Here is an 18,816-nt window from a genome sequence, read left to right on the forward strand (position 1 = left end):
TTTATAGTAAAAAGGACTTTGATATATAGATAAATATATATTGATAAAGAAAAAAAATATTGACATTTTTCACACACACTTATTTTGCTTCAGGATTCATGGATTTAAATACTGGAGTCTTGTGGATTACTTTTATGCTGCCTTTATGTGATATTTGGAGCTTCAAATGTTGGTGTCCATTCACTTGCATTGTGAGGACCTAAAGAGCTGAGATATTCTTGTAAAAATCTTTGATTCTGTTCAGAAGAAAGAAAGTCATACACATCTGGGATTAAGCATTAGGGTAATTCAATTATGAGATAATTGTTATTTTTGGGTGAATTATCCCTTTAAGTTGACAGTATCTCCATTATAGAGTAATGTTAGAGGTAGGCTGAAAACATGCAAAGAAACAATTTCAATTCATTTAAAATTGATTGAGAGCTCTTTCACAATAAATATTCCATATTCCAAAGCAACAATGGTGAGAAACTTCCTAGAAAGCTTAAAAAATTAATAATATTATAATAATATATTATTATCAAAGGTAAATACATTTCAAGTAAGGAGAACACTTAATAAATAATATTTATTTGTTGTTCACATACCATATGCAAATTTGTTATGAAACTTCGGTTGTTAACTAAATAAAACAATCATGATTAATCTCACGATTTCCGACCAGTCTAGGTAGCAGAATGAATAACATTAAAATGAAGTAATTCAGTCAATGTTAACTTTTTGCTTTCTTTTCCGGTTTAAAATAAATGGAGAAAGAAAGAAAAAAAAAGTGACATGTTGTTACATCCAACAACAAATTTGAGAGAACATTAAATGAGATTAATTAAAATGACCAAGAAAATGATGCACTTTGTTTTTATTTACTTGCATTGGGTTTGTTTTCTATAATAAAATGCTTTTAAAATGGTACTTTTTGTCCAGCTCTTCACTGGCCCTCACAAAGAACAGTTCTTTATAGACAAGGATTTGACAAGGATTTGTGCGTAATCTATCATAAACCATTTGATCTCTTTCAGGTGGGTCTCTGTGGCATAATTTTGGCTTTGCATCAAAAATTCTTCTCAGTAGCAGTGTACCTCTAAAGTATGAAAACTATCTGAACTCCTTGAAATTCTTTCCCAAACTGGCAGGATAAATGGTAGATGTTTTCACATCAAACAAAGAGACGGCCTCAGGTGTTTGCCTACTGTAAAGGAGGAGGAATACAGCTGCGATGACACGTCATCAGCACCTTTGTGATATGTGCCCTAGGAATGGGAAAAGACAGCGTATTCATTGCAAAGATTCTCTGTGAATGCAAACATACACATATATATACACATACCACGCATACATACAGTACATTCATTCACAGAGCAGACACCCGAACAAAGAACTTATGATGATTCTTTGCTGTTATTAAGCCATATGGGAGCGTCAATTGGAAGGGTGAGTATTTGAAACACGCATGGATTTGTGTTCCAATGTCCCACGTGGTCTTGGTTATTGTGTTAACAATAGGAATAAAAGCAAACAGTTGTGTGCAAAAGATTATTCAAGGAACATGGGCTCGCTAAAGTAAACAAAATTCACTGGCCATTGTACAAACGTGTTTATAATGGAGAAAATTACAATTCAAAGACAAGCTAACCCACCGGCCTTCACAACTACTATATTCAAACCACATTTTAGGGTCGAGAGAAATCATTATCATTTCATCAGACCTGACATGTTGCCAAAATTCTTCCAAGACAGCAAAGCAGTGGCGGATTTAGGCATGGGCAACATGGGCAGTCGCCCAGGGTGGCATCTTTGGAGGTGTTCTCATTTAGAATCACATTCTCAGCAAGCAGGTATGATTTAGTTAATGTTAATTAATGTTAGTGAGGAAATAGTTTAGCGTGATGTGACATGCTATACTATCAGCATTCTTCACAACTCTGGTTATCTTTGAGACCATATTGGACAAACCTGTGAAAAATGTGAGGAAAGTACAGACACATCCAGCAACTTCACGAAGTCTATGTTATAGCCTACATATTGGTTGAACTTGTATAACCTGTTTCTGGCTATTCAATAATATTAGGTACCCGTAATTAACCACAACACAATGTCCAACGTGTAAAAGGTAATTATTGGATTTATTTTCCTTTGTCAATTTAAAACCTTATGATCCCTACAAACTGTTCACCTGTGGCCAAAACATTCACAGATGTGGTTTTGTCCTTCTAGAACAATGCCTTTGTAATCAACCAGTTGCTTGTAAGTCTCATGTGGATAAAGTTCTCAATTTTCCCCCAAATTGTTCTTGAAAATGAGATGTGTAATTTTTGGCACTCCTAAACAAAAAAATCTAAAAATAATGATTGATTCAAAACAGGTTTCTTCAACTCTTCATGCTTTGCCCCATCTGCTGTAATGATAGCATATTTGCATGGCGATAATATTCTGAGACATTTAAACACCTCTTGTTATTTAATTCCTAGGATGTTTTGCAACAGTTGTCCAAGTATTAACTTGCAAAGAACTGCATGGAATGTTTCTTTGGCTGTTGGAGTTTTGATCACTCACAGCCTCTTTCTCAATCACCTTGTTGTCGCCCCCTCTCATCAGAATCAGTGTCTGTACCAGTGCCACACTCATTTGTGCCACTAGAGGATGCCATTTCCTCTCTAGCTGCTAAAGGAAGTGACATTAAAACTTGAGTTCACAGTCATACTGTAAAAGCATTTCCTCTTTTCCATTTTTATGCCATTAAACATCCTCAACTTGATTCATAGACAGATTATAGAATATACATATGATTTATTAATTAATAATTCGACTTATATTTGTGGAATAGAATAAAATAGAATAGAATATAATACAACAGAATAAACAGTATTAACAAAAGATACATGGAGGAAGATGCATATAATGCAGGATTCACAGTTAAAGAGATAGTTCACCCCCAAAAATGAAAATTCTCTCATCATTTACTCACCCTCATGCCATTCCGGATCTGCATGACTTTCTTTTATTTGCTGAACACAAATTCGTTTTTAGAAGAATATCTCAACTCTGTAGGTCCTCACAATGCAAGTGAATGGTGGCCAGAACTTTGAAGGTCCAAAAAAGCACATAAAAGCAGCATAAAAGTAATCCATAAGACTCCTGTGGTTAAATCCATTTCTTCCAAAGTGATACAGTATGACAGGTGTGTGTGAGACACAGATCAACATTTTAGTGCTTTTTACTATCAATTTCCAGTTTCACTTTCACTTTGTTCTTATGTTTTTGGCGATTTCCATTCTTTGTACTTATCGCCACCCACTGGGCAGGGAGGATAAATTATTGTAAAATAAGGACTTAAATATTGATCTGTTTCTCACCCAAACCAATCATGTCACTTCTGAAGATTTGGATTTAACCACTGGAGTCTTTGGGATTACATTTATTCTGCATTTATGGACCTTCAAAGTTCTGGCGGCCATTCACTTGAATTGTATGGACCTACAATTGTATGGAAAATGTTGTTCTAAAAATCTTTCTTTGTGTTCAGTTGAAGAAAGTAACTCAAATATATCTGGGATGGCATGTGGGTGAGTAACTGATCAGAGAATTTGTATTTATCGGTGAACTATCACTTCAAATAAAACAGCCATAGAAAAATAGCAATAGTAAAAAATGGACACAGCAGTTGCAATAGTCAGCAGCAATAGTTATAAATGCATGTCCCAATACCCACAGAATGTGCAAAAATCACAGCAATAGGTTCATAGGCTTATGATCTTATGAAAATGTATGAAAAAGTATGAACAAGAGCACATACTTTCCTTGAGCTTGGCATTTTCCTGAAGTTCTCATAATATCATCAATTGGCCATAAACCCAAATTTAATATATATATATATATATATATATATATATATATATATATATATATATATATATATATATATATATATATATATATATATATATATCACCTTTTGAAAATGTATTACTTTTTGACATGCTCTCTGAGATATTAAGGTACTTCCCAGAAAGCTGATATGGAAAAATATATATTGAGAAAAGCACTATAGAAATAAAATTTAGTTGAACTGAATTTTGCACAGAATAATGATGAAAGACACAAGAAATGACAATAGATGAAACATTGTGTGATTATGGGAAGAAAGATCTGATTTATCATTACATATTAAACACATACACTGTACTATGTATATTCATGTATGATTTTCACTGATAAAAATATGTCACATATTTATATGCAACATATGTTTAAAAAAACTAGTCAAATGCCATGTTTATATACTGTATGTAATATATAACATAATCACACATATGTTTCTATTCCTCCATATCAAACATATAGGTATACGTATATCTTAGATTGTATAAGTGAAAACCATGTTCTCCACTTCATGTTTGTTTTATTTATTTCTCATTATTTCACTTTACTTTCTTGGTCATGGAAGAGTTTTGATGGAGAAGCAAATTCAGTTAATATTAGCAAATTTCCTCATATTGTTTAGGTATGCAATTCACATCAATGTAATCGTACATGTTTTATTGATTAGATCCTCTGATACATCTTCAAAGTCTTTCCCTTTGAAGGAAAATATCCTCAGTAATTTATAGTGGAAAAAAATGTCAAATTCTGCATAATTTGTTGCTTCCTTGCAAGCTCCTATTTCATGAATATTACACAAACAGGATGAGGCCTACTACTGAAAAGAGAAGGTAAAATACAAAGAATCACCAATAAAGAATTGAATGCTTTGATGTTAAACAAAAATGTTTTATTTCTATTTTCTTCATATATTTTATATTTATAGTATAGCATATTTTCAAAAGCATGAATAACACCTGAGAATAACTGACCCTATCAAGAGAAGGGTCAGTGGTGTAGTAGTGACTGAAGAGGTGGGCATACCCCTTTGCACGCTCAGCATTTCCCTTAAAATACTAGAAATGTCCCGCCCCTTACATAAACCGAAAATAGGATTGGTTAACAAATATCCAATCACGTCTGAAATTAAGACAATTAAGGTCAAAAATGAGTATCTCACAGATTTCTGAATTTTTATTTATCTTGGTTATTTATTCAATATTTATCCAAAGGGGGGCAGGATCTCAAAATGTGGGCAGAGTTACTCCTGAATGGGGTGTGGTTACTCCAAAAGAGGGTTGGACCAACTCCAAAAAGGGACGTCACTTCTGAAGAGCTGAAAACACGGTTGAAGTTAGGTAATGGGTTAGGTTAGGGGCTCTCTATATCTTTGCCGGCCACTTTTGGAGCTCTTCCTGCATCTACATCATTTAGGGCCCCCATACATTTAAATAGGGGGATGGGTACAAATAAAAAAATGTAATATGTGCGGACAATTGAGACCTACTGATTTTTTTTTCCCAAGATTCCAAAGAGGTTTCCCAAATCCCATCCCCATCCTTTATGGCCTGCCACACATCTACCAGTGTTCAGACAAAAAGATAGTCTCGCCTTGGCTCCCATCAGTGGTAGGATAAAATCTACTTGCCTTCTACTTGATTTTATCCATTAGGAATTGATTGGAGCATAAAACTGAATAAAACATAAATAATAGAGCCAACTCTGGAAAATGGAGAAGATGTGATATTTTGTCTCAGGAACCAGGATAGATTTATTTGAGCCTCTATCTACTGTGTATCAAGGTCAAGTTCACCCGTGTACCTTGATGTATAGCCTACCAGTTCAGTGGTATTTCTTTTTTAAATCTATTGATATTTGCTATTATTTCTGAACATGAATGTTAACCGGCAATAATTGACTGAGTTTACAACTGACAATATTTTAGAAAGACTGCAGTAGCTAAAAACAAAGCCTAAATAGTTATCTTTTTATTGGTTAACATTAATCAACAGCCTATGCAATCTATGTGATATCAACCAAAAAGGTTGTTAAATTTTTATGGCCATTTGTTTTCTTTTGAATAATGTGCACTGAAGAATCATTCACAAGAAGACCAGAAATGTGTATTCATAAAATAATAATAAGATCAATTTAGATTTCACGCTGACTTAAAAAATTTGAATGAAACAATTCAATAAATCAAATGAATTGTCCATCTTGCAGACTTTACATTTATTTTAACACAGGTTGTAATTTGCTCTTATCAGTCGATATTGGTTTTATGGTGCTCAGCGGTTTCCACTCTTGACGTTTATAAAAATATGATGATTAAAGGAGGACTATAGGCCTAGATAACAGTGATAGTTATAATCAGATATATGCATGCCAGTTGTGGCGATATCTGAAAAAAACACAAAATCATAACACAAACATATATCATTCAGTATCAGTGTCAGCTGTTTTTACAGTGCTTCTGTGTGTTATTTGTACTTATGAAGACTAAACCCATCCTTAACTGAACAGTGATGAGACAAACTAAATAAGAGGCACTACTAATTACACCAAATAATCATTTTATTATCTCTGACATCTTGATACTTATAACAAGAACATTTTATTTTTATTTCATCCAAATCAACAATAAACATGCATTGCTATCGCAAGGGGTTTTACATAGGAGAAGAATACTTTTTAAGTATTAAGTATTAAGGTTTTAAGAAGCTTTTTATTCTAATACAAGCAAAACCTATATAAGATAAGATATTATTGTACTGAAACTCATCAGAAAAAAACAAGATGATTACTAGTAATTATTATAATAATTAGCTTCTAATTTAGCAATAACATGCATCAAATGTAGAAACCTTGTTTCTTATTTTTTCTCTGACAAGTCCTCCTCTTTACATCCCAACCAATACTTAGCAATGGATCTTGGGTATGGAGGGTTTGCGTAGTCGATCCGCTTGGTTTGCAGGTCCACTCTGTAGTATTTATCTAGAAGAGAAATACCACGGATACCATGTAATGCATATTTTAAGCATTGTTATCAATACATAATGTTGTATTAACATTAAAACAACACATAAATAAATGTCTATTAAGCTTGAATTAGTTCAGCATTCAAATGAATGACACTGTTGCACCTTTCTTAAAGAAGTAGACATTCTGGACAGGCGTGGACTTCTCTTGGACAACCTCCACATCGAAATAGTCCTCTGGGTCGTAGCTCATATCAAAGAAAGAAAAAGATGGACGTCTTCCCCGACCCTTTTTATGATTCTTTCCATGCTTCTCTGCTCCATGATACCTACACAACCCACAAACACATTAAGACACATATAATATACATCTACAAATGTACTTTTACTAAATATCAATGCAAATATCTTCTATTTCTCTATCCATCAATACATGTTTAAATACACTTAAAGCAATTTTAGCCGTTTCGCTAATTTCAGCCATTTTGCTAACACGCCCTCCAAAGACATGTCAGTCAACCCCAATGTCAGCAGAGAGCGCAAAAGTGCCCGGCCACTTTTTCAGCAATATTGGTTACGTACTGTAAGTATTTTCCCATTAATTTTTTCATAGGGATTTAATCAAATCCTTTATAAAAGAGTTTTAAACTAAATCAACCAGAAAAGTGCATCACAACATTACAAACTTTGATTTGAAGCAAAAAAAGTATTTGAAAATCAAACAAAAAGACAAAGATACAAGACTGAGTACTTACTGTCTTTCATGAGGGAATTAACTAAAATCCCATGAAACACTGCGAATGATGTGATCGAATAAAAATAATTGATTTAAAGTTGTTGACAAAGTTCAGAATAATGTATTTGAAGTTTATCACAAAATATTCAAATATATACAATATATAAGTAGTTTGAGAGTTTAGGGCGACAGATAATGTAATTCGCAGTGCATCATGGGGGTGGTTGGTCGCTGCATAGCTCTTTTTGCAAGCTTTATTTGGAGCAATTATCTGACTAATGTATATTACTTAGCAGGATCATGGATAACGTAGTTATTAACCTCAAAATTCCACTATTAAACACAATTGTTTCAAAATAATTTGAAATAACATGGACTAATGGCTTCAACAGAAGCACATACCATCGATTTACAACCTCGGAGCTCATGGTAGGTCTGTCTTTAGAGATATAGAAGTTAAAGAAGTTAATTCTCCTACTGAATAAATTAAATTCGATATTTACTTCCATAACCATATTGTTGCGCTCTGTTCCGAACTTGCAAAATGATTTAAAGGTAGAAAGCATTTCTGATTGGCTAAAAAAGGCATGGGACACTCCCCTCTTGTGTGATTTCATAGAACACCTATTTCAGTGATATCTGTCAGATAGTAGGCACCTTTTATGCATGCCATGGTAATGAAAAAATAATAGCTTACAGCACCTGTATTTATCTAAGAATTTGTTGCTTCAGACCTTTCCTCATAGTCCAAGCCAAAGTCTTCCCAGAACAGTGAGCGGCTAACTCTGGATCCTCTGCCCCTGGCCTTCTTTCTCCGTCCGGTTCTGCCTCTACTTGAGCTGGTCACTGGGGAAGGTGAGGGCCCTGGAGATACATACAGTTTTCCAACCATTGCAGCATTCACAGGAGGTTTGATGCCAACCCAGTCTTTGGAGATGAAGTGTGGCCCTTTGTGATGTCCTTGAACTGGGTGGGGAGGTAACAATGAAAGTTAAACAGTTATAGCAGGTATAATAAGATTGGTATAACTGCTGCAAAATGAACATTTATAAGACTCATTGCACATACTTACAGCCTTGAAAGAGTAAGGAGAACATGTTGTCCAAGTCACAGTACAGATTTGTATAACGCGTGAAAGTAACAGAGGGTGAAGACTTGGTCATGCGGTCACATTCTTCATGGGAAGGCTGGTGTTTGAACTCATATTGGTAGTACTGGTCACCTGTGAGGACAAATGGAGTTGTCAAATGTATCAATGCAGACCGATAGAGCTGTTCAGTTCATTGTTTAAAACCCTGAAGAGAATTAGCATGTTAACCACAGACCTTATTTTACATGCAAATGAAAACTGCTATTCTAAAAACCCATTGGAAATTCCCACGGGAAAAGTTCTGTAGCACTTAGGAAAGCGATATGCTAATATATCTGCTGGTTTGTAATTCATTTGCACTTTGCACAATGCAAATTTAGAATTTTAAAGACATTTTTGCTAGATCATTTTTCTGAATCTCTAGTGTGCGGACAACAATGTTTTTTAATTTTTTTGTGAATTCCTGGGGGAACCTATGGTGAATACTTTTTCCACGTTGGCCTACAAATTATAATGACTAAATCGCTCTGTAAAACCATAATCTGTAAAGAACATGTTTACTGATGCCAAGCAGTTTGAACATTGTATTTGGCTGTTATGGTGCATAACTGTATTTCTGAACTTATGAACCTTCAGTGTACTTTACAAACCTTTAAAGAAATACACTTTTTCCTTCCCATGATGGCCCGGAGCCGGGATTGCAAATGCAGCATCAATATCATCTGGGATCTTTTCAAATCCCACGGAAATGTCTCTTGGGTAATCTTCATCCAAGACATCGCCATCAAAACGCCAGTATTTATTGCCCTAAGATTAATAGTGAAATTAAGAGAAAAACCTTCTACTCATTATTATTTGCCCAGAAAAATAGGCACACTATTGCTGAGCATTAATGACATACAATGGCAAAACACATTGACACCAATGCTGAAACTGAGAAAAATTTAGGGAAAAAGAAGTGCGGATTTACTGAAATTTTCATATTTTCTTCATTTTCTCTGAACCGGAGCGTAGTTGAGCAGTTGAGCCTAATCCATCAGTCACAAGACAAATCATAATTTAAGAGGACCAATTAAAGCCATTACTCAATTTCCACAAAATGTGTAGTTAAACATGGGTAAATGCTTCATGGTGCAACCCTCTCGATGTTCAAGCTAAATCAACACCCTTGCGGACAAGTGCCATCCTTCATCCTGCAATTACTGACAAACACCATCCCCTAACAGACATTTTTGCATCAATTCAAATGTGATAACGTTTCCTTGTGGTGCTACTGGCAGCGTGTTGGGTGAGGAATCTTCGGCACATGGGTTCTAGTCACATTGAAACCAGGAATTAATCACGTATATATGGTGAGTATGATATGATGGTTGCATTTTCGCTCTAAAATTACATTTACTCTATTGATGGTTAGGTTTAGTAGAGGGTGACCAGATAACAATGACAAAAACAATCGGTACATATGAGTGGTGACACTTGTTTTTTGCAATGAGAGACTAAAGTGTTGAGTCCAAATTTTAGATCGTATGTCAGCGGAGGTGTAGCCTATTAGAAAATATTTTTTTTTTTGCAATTTGATTAACTTCACCTGTAATGTGTGATGCTATTAACATAACACCCAATCCTCCTCAAACTATAGCCAAGACTAATTATACAAATTGTTAACTGTAACTCTGTTGGGGCGAGGGACACAGCTTGAAAAATGTGGACTGTCCCGGTTTTATCGGATATTAATATTAATTCCAATGGACTGTTTTAAATCCTTTACAACTGAAAATACAACTTGCTTTTGGAGCCAATCTGTGGACATGGAACCTAAACAACACTTCCATCTTTGGCCACTAGGGGCCATGGTTTCGAATTTCTGTTAGAACAGACCGATTTTAGTAGTAGAAATTTCAACTTACTGTCGCTGAATTCAAAGGGTGATCAGTCAGACATGTCAAAATAACTACAGTTATTAGTGAGAACTTTCTTTCTCAAAACTTTACAAATGTTTATTGGAATATAGTTTATTGTTATATTCAATAAACAAACCTTGAATATGTAAGTCTTTCCCTGGCAGTTGATGCGAGTGAAAGCAGCATCAATGGGACCGGAGATGCCCCACACATCCTTAATGAGTTTGGGATAGCCAGGCACAACAGATCGGTCATCCAACTCAAAGAAATAATCCCCTGGAACACAAATTACAAGTGGGGGCTTGAAGTCCAAGAGAAAGGCAGAATGGTTACATTTGACATTTAAACTCACCTCTGAAAGCATAGATTGAACTGTTCTTTAATTGCATGAAGGCATCAAAGGTGCGGCCACTACAGGTGGCAGCTTCTGGATCGAGAGGAGGTGTAGGTTTGGGAACTGCAGTCGTTTGGGGCAGAGCCACATTCATTTCTTCTGTGGTTGGTAAGGTCAGATTCTCCTCAGGCGCCTCAAATGTGTCACCACGGGCAACTGTAAATTCATTTTAATGAATAATCTGGGTTCAATAAAAATTGAGCTCAACCGAAAGCATTTGTGGCATTATTTTGATTATCACAAAAATAAGTTTCAACTTGTCCCTCCTGATCTTTATTAAAAAAAAATCAAAAATGATTATTTGTGTTAGCCTACATTAAGGCAATTACAATGGAAGTGAATTGGATCAATCCAAAAAATGTTAAAATACACACTTTTTAGCTTACTAAGCCTTTCTGTGTAACTTTACATCCATTTTTACAACTTGTTTGCCATGATGATGTAACGCAGTAAACACTAAAACCATCTTAAACATCTTTACAGCTCCAATAATACACAAGTTTTAACAGAAGAATTAACAAAAGTGCTTTGATAAAATTATACGCTTCAAAACTCTGTTTAAACCCTCAAAAAATTGGCCAAATTCACTCCCATTATAATATTACCTCGTTTTTTTTTTGTTTTTTTTAATGGAGGGAATGAGTGGAATTTTTTTATCAGCATGCCACAAATGCTGTGGATTGAGCTTAACTTGTATTGAACACGGAATATTCCTTTCGAACATGAAAACAGTCCAGTAACATTTTCATAACACTTGCTCGTGATAATACATTTATTTTGTAAGTTATTAAAGTGATCATATGCCTTCAGAAGGCTTGGAATACGACACATGGACAAATGTTTTAACACTTTAGGGTGCTTTTTAATATCTAAAGTGAGTCAATTTCAACTGGTATTGTATGGAAATATAATAGCATTGAGTCAATCCAAACATTTTGTAAAATATATCCCTTGTGTTTAGCATTAAAAAAAAAAAGTCATATGGGTTTGGAACAACATAAGGGTGAGTAAATGTTTTTGGGTCAACTATCAATTTAACAAACATTATATAATGCAAAACACACCAGTAGTTTATGTAAGTCTTAGATCACTTTAAAACTCTGGGATTTCCTTTTCATTATAAACCTGAAAACTAACAAAATATTAAGATTTTGAACTTTGAACTTAAATATAACTTATTTTTAGGTCAGTAATCAAATACACTAAGTACATGACTAACTACAGTACATACTTGCGTTGTACCAAAAGTCTGTTTTCTTTACTTCCATTAAAGTGCACAAGATGTTCTTTGGACAATTCTCAAATCATGCTGGAATGACATGGATCATCAGGTTTTAACATGCCAGCTCAAAAGTATTATGTCATTACAAGGTATTAAAGCAGGTCAGTATGAATACTAAGAAATTCTGAAATTTCACTCAAATTGTTATGCTGATAATAGTTTTTATAATGTGAAATTTGAGTTGTATTGTTTGAGATTAGAAAACAATACAAAGTAGAATCATTTTCATTAGAAGTCGAATGTTTGTACCCCACTGCATATGAAAATACAATACATGAATCAAAGTTTAAATGGTACATCTTAATGTACATTTGTACACATGTAAATTATTAATTGATCAAATTATCAAAAACTTTGTAGGTTGGAATAAAAGTTATAGATCTATTCCTACATTTCTTTCGACAAGTGTTGTCAAAATCCTCACAGCAGCTTCCATAGTACTTGCACATGGTATCACACTGGCATTTCTTTGTAGGATCAAAGCCAATTTGACATCGTCCAAAGCACGTTTCTTCATGAAATGCAAACAAAATTAGAACTGTTTGAAATACCAATGAAAATAAATCAGCAAATTATTACCAACAAAGTGGTTCATATTACACTTACCCTCCACAGCAAAAGACAGTGCTATTTCAAGAAACAATAAAATCACGATTCTCATTTTTAATGGCACCATTTTAGTTGGCCACCAGTGCCTGACCCAAACCTCTCTCCAACGACAGTGTGATACAATGATGAAGGACAGCTCTTGGGATCGATGGTTCCAAAAGTCACCCTTGTTTGTTGGTTTTGCTCTGAAATAATCAATGATCACCAAAAAGTTGTTCTGTTACTTAGGCCTAACCGATGTGTTGAAAGCATTCAAGTTGATTCTATTGTAAGAGAGCTTAACACAGGTTTAACCAAACAGGTCTTAAATTGATATGGGTTAATGAGGGTGGCTCTGTCAGTGTCACGATTCCCTTGTTGTCTGCCCTGTGTTTCACTAGTCTTTGTATCAAACTCCTATTCCCTTTGTAAAAACTACACTTCCCATGATTCCCGGCCCTCATCACTGCCAGCCCTGTGTCATTGTGCTCACCTGATCGTCGTTTGTAATCATCATGTCTCCTGTGTATTTAAACCCTGCTGTTTCTCCATTCCCCTGTCGATTGTCGATGTATTTGGATGCTTGTTTCCGTGTTCGTTGATGTTTACCCTGCCAGTTTACCTTGCCAGTTTACCTTTGTAGTTTTCCGTGTTTTTGTTGTGTTTCCCCATTGAGGGTATTTCCTTTGTTTTGGTTTTGTCTATTTTAGTTGTCCAATAAAGCTAACCGTGCATTTAGATCCTCGCCCCTCGTCTGCTGTCCTGCTCATCGTAACAGTCAGTGACAAGAAAAAAGAATTGAATTGTGAGCTAAAGCACACAACCGCAGGCTACAAAAGGAGTAACACCTTGCACTTAGTTTATTAAAATGGTTCAAATGAATTAAAACAGTTGATGTTCAATCTAACCAAAATGGGTCATCCACAAGTGAGCAAAGAGAGCGAGAAAAGGGAGATTAGAGATTATTGCTTTACTTGACTTTCACTACAATGGTTTAGTATCTACGAGAGGTATTTGCATCAAAAGGATTTCACCAAGGCTTTTTCTGTGAAAAAGTGCTGGCCAAGGTGCTGAAATAATTGGCATTATTAGCAATATAACACAACGCCATACATTTGCCATAATATGCCATTATCCATTATACACTATAAAACGTCTAGGTTACGTATGTAACCTCCTTTCCCCGATGGAGGGAACGAGACGTTGTGTCAGAGAAGCGACACTAGGGGTCTCTCTTGAGCGCCGATATTCACCTCTGGACTATGAAAAAAGGCCAATGAGAGTTGGCAACCAGTATTTGCATGTCCCGCCCCGGACATACGGGTATTTAAGCGGCGCAAATAAGGGAGTTCATTCAGGATTTTTCTGAGGAGCCGGAAATGGTCCGGCCACAACAGTGGCTCGGCTCAGCGACGTGGCAGGGGAGACACAACGTCTCGTTCCCTCCATCGGGGAACGGAGGTTACATATGTAACCTAGACGTTCCCCTTCTGTCGCTCTCTCCGCGTTGTGTCAGAGAAGCGACACTAGGGGTCCACTTATAAAAGCGCCACGCGCTGAGCCGTGTACGTGAACTGCTGATACAGGAGCGAGCAGGTATTCTTACGTGCAGGACGACCAACTGTATCAGGCTGCACGTACCCTTCCCCAATGCCCCATTTAAGCCATCAGGATTCCTTATCGTTACCCCGGAAGGGGGAACAAGGTGCTGGCTGCCAACCTGGGAACGGGCCAAGCCTGGCTGGGCCTCTTTTCTCTCTATGTTTCTCGCATAGAGCAACTTAGGCCGGGGCCCTTACACGCATTGAGGGAAGGGGGTCTTAGCCCTTATTCAGGGCAGAGAAGACCCTGCGGAGGCCACGCCTACCCGAGAGGGGAGGCAAGTTTAAGTGGCAAAACCATCAGAGGCCTGACTTAAGGCCTATGTGGAAAAGTCGGTGCGGTGGTGGATCCAGCCTATAGAGGGGGGAACATACAGCACGGCAACCGAGGCAGCCGTGACTGCCTAAGGGAAGCACGGGAGTCCGCTCGCCAGAGGGGACAGAACCGTGGCATTACACACAGGGGGAGTTCGAAGGAGTCCTTACCTGTGGAGCACCTACACCAGTGCAGGGTAGCTTGCGGTACCCGCAGTGGCTTGGGTCGGCGAGTTCCTCCGCTGAACTGCGACCCACGAGGGCTAGGGAGGAATCAACCAGTGTCCCAAACCTGAGATCTCCTGGGAATGAAGGCGTACTGTTTCCCCTGGTTAGGGGGAAGGGCGCTAGGTGCAAGCGATTCACCCGGTCAGATCGTGAGCTGAGTTCTACGGACTCGGTACCTGAGAGAACACGGGACGATACTGACCCAACTCGGAGATTGTAGAATCTCGCAAAAGTGTTAGGTGTTGTCCAGCCCGCTGCTCTACAAATGTCTGCTAGGGCAGTGCCCCTAGCCAGTGCCCATGAGGACGCAACACTCCTGGTGGAGTGGGCTCGGACCCGCAAAGGGGGGGGGGGCACGGCCTGGGTGTGATAAGCCAGGGAAATGGCGTTGACAACCCAGTGGGCGAGTCTCTGCTTGGAGACAGCATTCCTTTCTGCTGTCCCCAAAGCAGACGAAGAGCTGCTCAGAGCGTCTAGTGCTCTGTGTGCGGTCCAGGTAGATACGTAAGGCACGTACTGGACACAGCAGTGAAAGGGCTGGATCTACCTCCTCCCGGGGCAGCGCTTGCAAGTTCACTACCTGATCCCTGAAGGGTGTGGTAGGAACCTTGGGCACATAGCCCGGTCGCGGTCTTAGGATCACGAAAGTGTCTGCCGGACCGAACTCCAGGCAAGCGTCGCTAACAGAGAACGCATGCAGGTCCCCGACCCTCTTGATGGAAGCGAGCGCGATCAGCAGGGCGGTCTTGAGAGAGAGGGCCCTGAGTCCAACTGAGTCAAGCGGCTCAAAGGGGGGTCTCTGGAGTCCCGTAAGGACGACCGAGAGATCCCAGGAGGGGAACAGGTTAGGCCGGGAGGGAGCTATCCTCCGGGCACCTTTTAGGAACCTGACGATTAAGTCGTGCTTACCAAGAGACTTTCTGTCTACCGTGTCATGGTGGGCCGCGATAGCGGCGACATACACCTTGAGGGTGGAGGGGGACAGCCTCCTCTCCAGCCTCTCCTGAAGAAACACGAGCACTGACCTAACTGCGCACTTCTGCGGGTCTTCGGCTCGGGAAGAACACCAGTCCGCGAACAGATGCCACTTTAGGGCGTAAAGATGCCTGGTAGAGGGGGCTCTGGCTTGGCTGATTGTATCTACGACGGTAGATGGTAGACCGGCTAGATCTTCCGCATCCCGTCCAGGGGCCAGACGTGGAGGTTCCAGAGGTCTGGGTGCGGGTGCCAGAGCGTGCCCCGTCCCTGAGAAAGAAGGTCCTTCCTCAGGGGAATTCGCCAGGGAGGGGCTGTCATGAGGAGCGTGAGGTCCGAAAACCAAGTCCGGGTAGGCCAATAGGGAGCTACCAGAATGACTTGCTCCTCGTCCTCCCTGAACTTGCAAAGCACCTGTGCAAGAAGGCTCACTGGGGGAAATGCGTACTTGCGCAGCCCCGCAGGCCAGCTGTGTGCCAGCGCATCTGCCCCGAGGGGAGCCTCTGTCCGGGCATACCAGAGCGGGCAGTGGGAGGTTTCTTGGGAGGCAAACAGGTCTACCTGAGCCTTGCCGAACCAGTCCCAAATCAGCTGGACCGACTGGGGGTGGAGCCTCCACTCCCCGGCAGGCAAGCTTTGTCTTGACAGCGCGTCCGCTATCACATTGAGGTTGCCGGGGATGTGAGTGGCGCGCAGTGACTCCAGTCGCTGCTGACTCCAAAGGAGAATACGACGGGCGAGCTGTGACATGTAGGGGGAGCGTACTCCGCCTTGGCGGTTTATGTAGGCTACGACCGTGGTGCTGTCTGTCCTGACTAGGACGTGTTTGTTCCGAGTTAACGGGAGAAACTTCTGCAGGGCCAGAAAAACAGCCAGCAGCTCTAGGCAGTTGATGTGCCAGTGCAGCGGGCCTCGGTTCCACCGGCCTGCGGCTGCGCGCCCGTTGCACACGGCGCCCCAACCCAATTTGGAAGCGTCGGTTGTGACCAGAACGCATCGGGACACCTGCTGCAAGGGTACACCTGCCCTTAGAAAGCAGAAGTCTGTCCAGGGTTTGAAGGTTTAGCGGCAGGCAGAAGTAACTTTTACGTTGTGCGTGCCGCGGCGCCATGCTCGTCTCGGGACTCGAGTCCGGAGCCAGTGCTGAAGTGGTCTCATATGCATCAACCCCAGCGGCGCGGCCGCCGCGGAGGATGCCATATGCCCCAGGAGCTGTTGGAAACGTTTTTGCGGGACCACGGCGCCTGGCTTGAAGGAAGCGAGGCATTTCAGCACTGACTGAGCACGCTCGTTGGAGAGACGTGCTGTCATTGAGACGGAGTCTAACTCCAGACCGAGAAAAGAGATGCTCTGGACCGGGGAGAGCTTGCTCTTTTCCCGGTTGACCTGAAGCCCCAAACGGCTGAGGTGCCTGAGCACCTGGTCTCTGTGTGCGCATAGTAACTCTCGAGAGTGAGCCAGTATGAGCCAGTCATCGAGGTAATTGAGTATGCGTATGCCGGCTACTCGGAGCGGGGCAAGAGCTGCCTCTGCGACTTTTGTGAAGATGCGAGGGGACAGAGGCAGGCCGAAGGGGAGGACTTTGTACTGATACGCCTGGCCGTCGAATGCGAACCGTAGGAAGGGTCGATGTCGAGGGCAAATTGAGACGTGGAAGTACGCGTCCTTCAGGTCTACCACTGCGAACCAATCTAGATGCCGGATGCCAGATAGAATTTGTTTCTGGGTGAGCATTTTGAACGGGAGTTTGGACAAGGTCCGATTGAAAACTCGCAGGTCCAAGATCGGTCGTAAGCCGCCGCCTTTCTTGGGTACAACAAAGTACGGGCTGTAGACACCCTTCTTCGTTTCGGTTGGAGGGACCGGCTCTATCGCGTCCTTTAATAGAAGGGAGGCGATTTCTTCGCGCAGGGAATGGGCATGTTGGCCGTGTACTGTGGAAAAATGTACGCCCACGAAGGGGGGCGGAGACCTGGCAAACTGAATTGTGTAACCGAGTCGAATGGTCCGGTGCAGCCAGCGTGACGGGTTGGGCAGTGAAAGCCACGCCTCTAAGCTCCGTGCTAGGGGCACCAAGGGGACGAGTTTTTTGGACGTACCCGGCGGGGCTTCGCAGCGGTGCGGAACAGGTAACGCGGCGTCGGGAGGCAACGTGGCGTCCCGAGGCTCCGGTGCTGAGAATAAACTCAAAGCACTTACCTTGCTCCGCGCACCCGGCAGGGGGCGGGTTCGTGACTGAGGAGGAGGTCTGATGCTGGCGTCCTCTGGACTCGTCTGAACCGGCCGGCCGGGGAACAGTCGTGAGGCTGAAGGCGGGGACACCGCGTCCATGGAGCCGGGACTGTTGAGGCCTGAAAGCAGAGTGCCGTGAGAACGGCATTTGCGGGCCAGGTGACCCCAGAGACAACAAGGCTCTATAGAGTGTAACGAATTTAACAAAAAATTCTCCTCCCGGCCCTCCACCGGGGAACGGAGTGGTCTTACCAGCTCCGGAGCTAACGTCTCGGTCTCTGGGTCTGTCATCTCAGGAGCGCCTGGGAGCCTTCTGGGTCCTCAAGGGGGTCCGTGAGACGATGGGCGTCCAACTTCTGCGGGGGGCTCAACGCTGGGGCTGAGAGCTGGGCCCACTCACTTGTTAGTTGAGGCAGAGCACCACTTTCTTTCTTTCTTGAAAGCCGCAGGAGGACGCCCTCGGCGAGCAGACAGGGCATGGCCCCTGGCGGCAGGTTTGCGGCAGGGCAGGATGCTTTTTTTGCTTGAAAATAGCCTTCGTCTGTTTCTTCACCACTGAGGACTGCTGGGCGAAGTCGTCAAGTGGTGTCGCCGAATGGACGGAGCTGGGAGACGGGGGCGTTTGAGAAAGCGTGCTTTGT

General features: G+C 40.9%; 2 protein-coding genes across 3 annotated transcripts; both read right to left on the reverse strand.

Moving 5' to 3' along the window:
• Positions 1 to 6,417: 6,417 nt before the first annotated feature.
• LOC127627296 (vitronectin-like) lies at positions 6,418 to 13,006 on the reverse strand. Of its 2 annotated transcripts, XM_052103634.1 has the most exons (9): positions 12,843 to 13,006; positions 12,628 to 12,747; positions 10,913 to 11,110; positions 10,697 to 10,836; positions 9,310 to 9,466; positions 8,642 to 8,791; positions 8,304 to 8,535; positions 6,999 to 7,162; positions 6,418 to 6,849 (listed from the first exon to the last, which is right to left on the reverse strand). In XM_052103634.1, the coding sequence occupies exons 1-9, from the start codon at positions 12,910 to 12,912 to the stop codon at positions 6,728 to 6,730; spliced, it is 1,353 nt and encodes a 450-aa protein (XP_051959594.1). In that variant the 5' UTR covers positions 12,913 to 13,006; the 3' UTR covers positions 6,418 to 6,727. The 2 variants fall into 2 exon arrangements, with proteins under 2 accessions (XP_051959594.1, XP_051959595.1); XM_052103635.1 differs by lacking the exon at positions 12,628 to 12,747 and having other exon boundaries at positions 12,843 to 12,974.
• A 3,153-nt stretch (positions 13,007 to 16,159) lies between these two features.
• Positions 16,160 to 17,842, reverse strand: LOC127627568 (uncharacterized; the record flags this gene model as incomplete). Its single annotated transcript, XM_052104010.1, has 2 exons — positions 16,160 to 16,963; positions 17,261 to 17,842. Coding segments are annotated over 2 exons (1,386 nt in total), but the record flags the coding sequence as incomplete, so codon positions are not given.
• Between the last annotated feature and the right edge of the window lie 974 nt (positions 17,843 to 18,816).

Source organism: Xyrauchen texanus, chromosome 34 (genome assembly GCF_025860055.1).
Source record: "Xyrauchen texanus isolate HMW12.3.18 chromosome 34, RBS_HiC_50CHRs, whole genome shotgun sequence".
Classification (NCBI taxonomy): domain Eukaryota; kingdom Metazoa; phylum Chordata; class Actinopteri; order Cypriniformes; family Catostomidae; genus Xyrauchen; species Xyrauchen texanus.

Coding starts and splice junctions, on each gene's coding strand:
- LOC127627296 (XM_052103634.1), bottom strand. CDS start 12,912: ATGGTGCCATTAAAAATGAGAATCGTGATTTTATTGTTTCTTGAAATA. Junction 11,111..12,627: donor CAACACTTGTCGAAAGAAAT/GTAGGAATAGAT, acceptor ATGAATTTACAG/TTGCCCGTGGTGACACATTT. Junction 6,850..6,998: donor TGTCTACTTCTTTAAGAAAG/GTGCAACAGTGT, acceptor TTTCTCTTCTAG/ATAAATACTACAGAGTGGAC.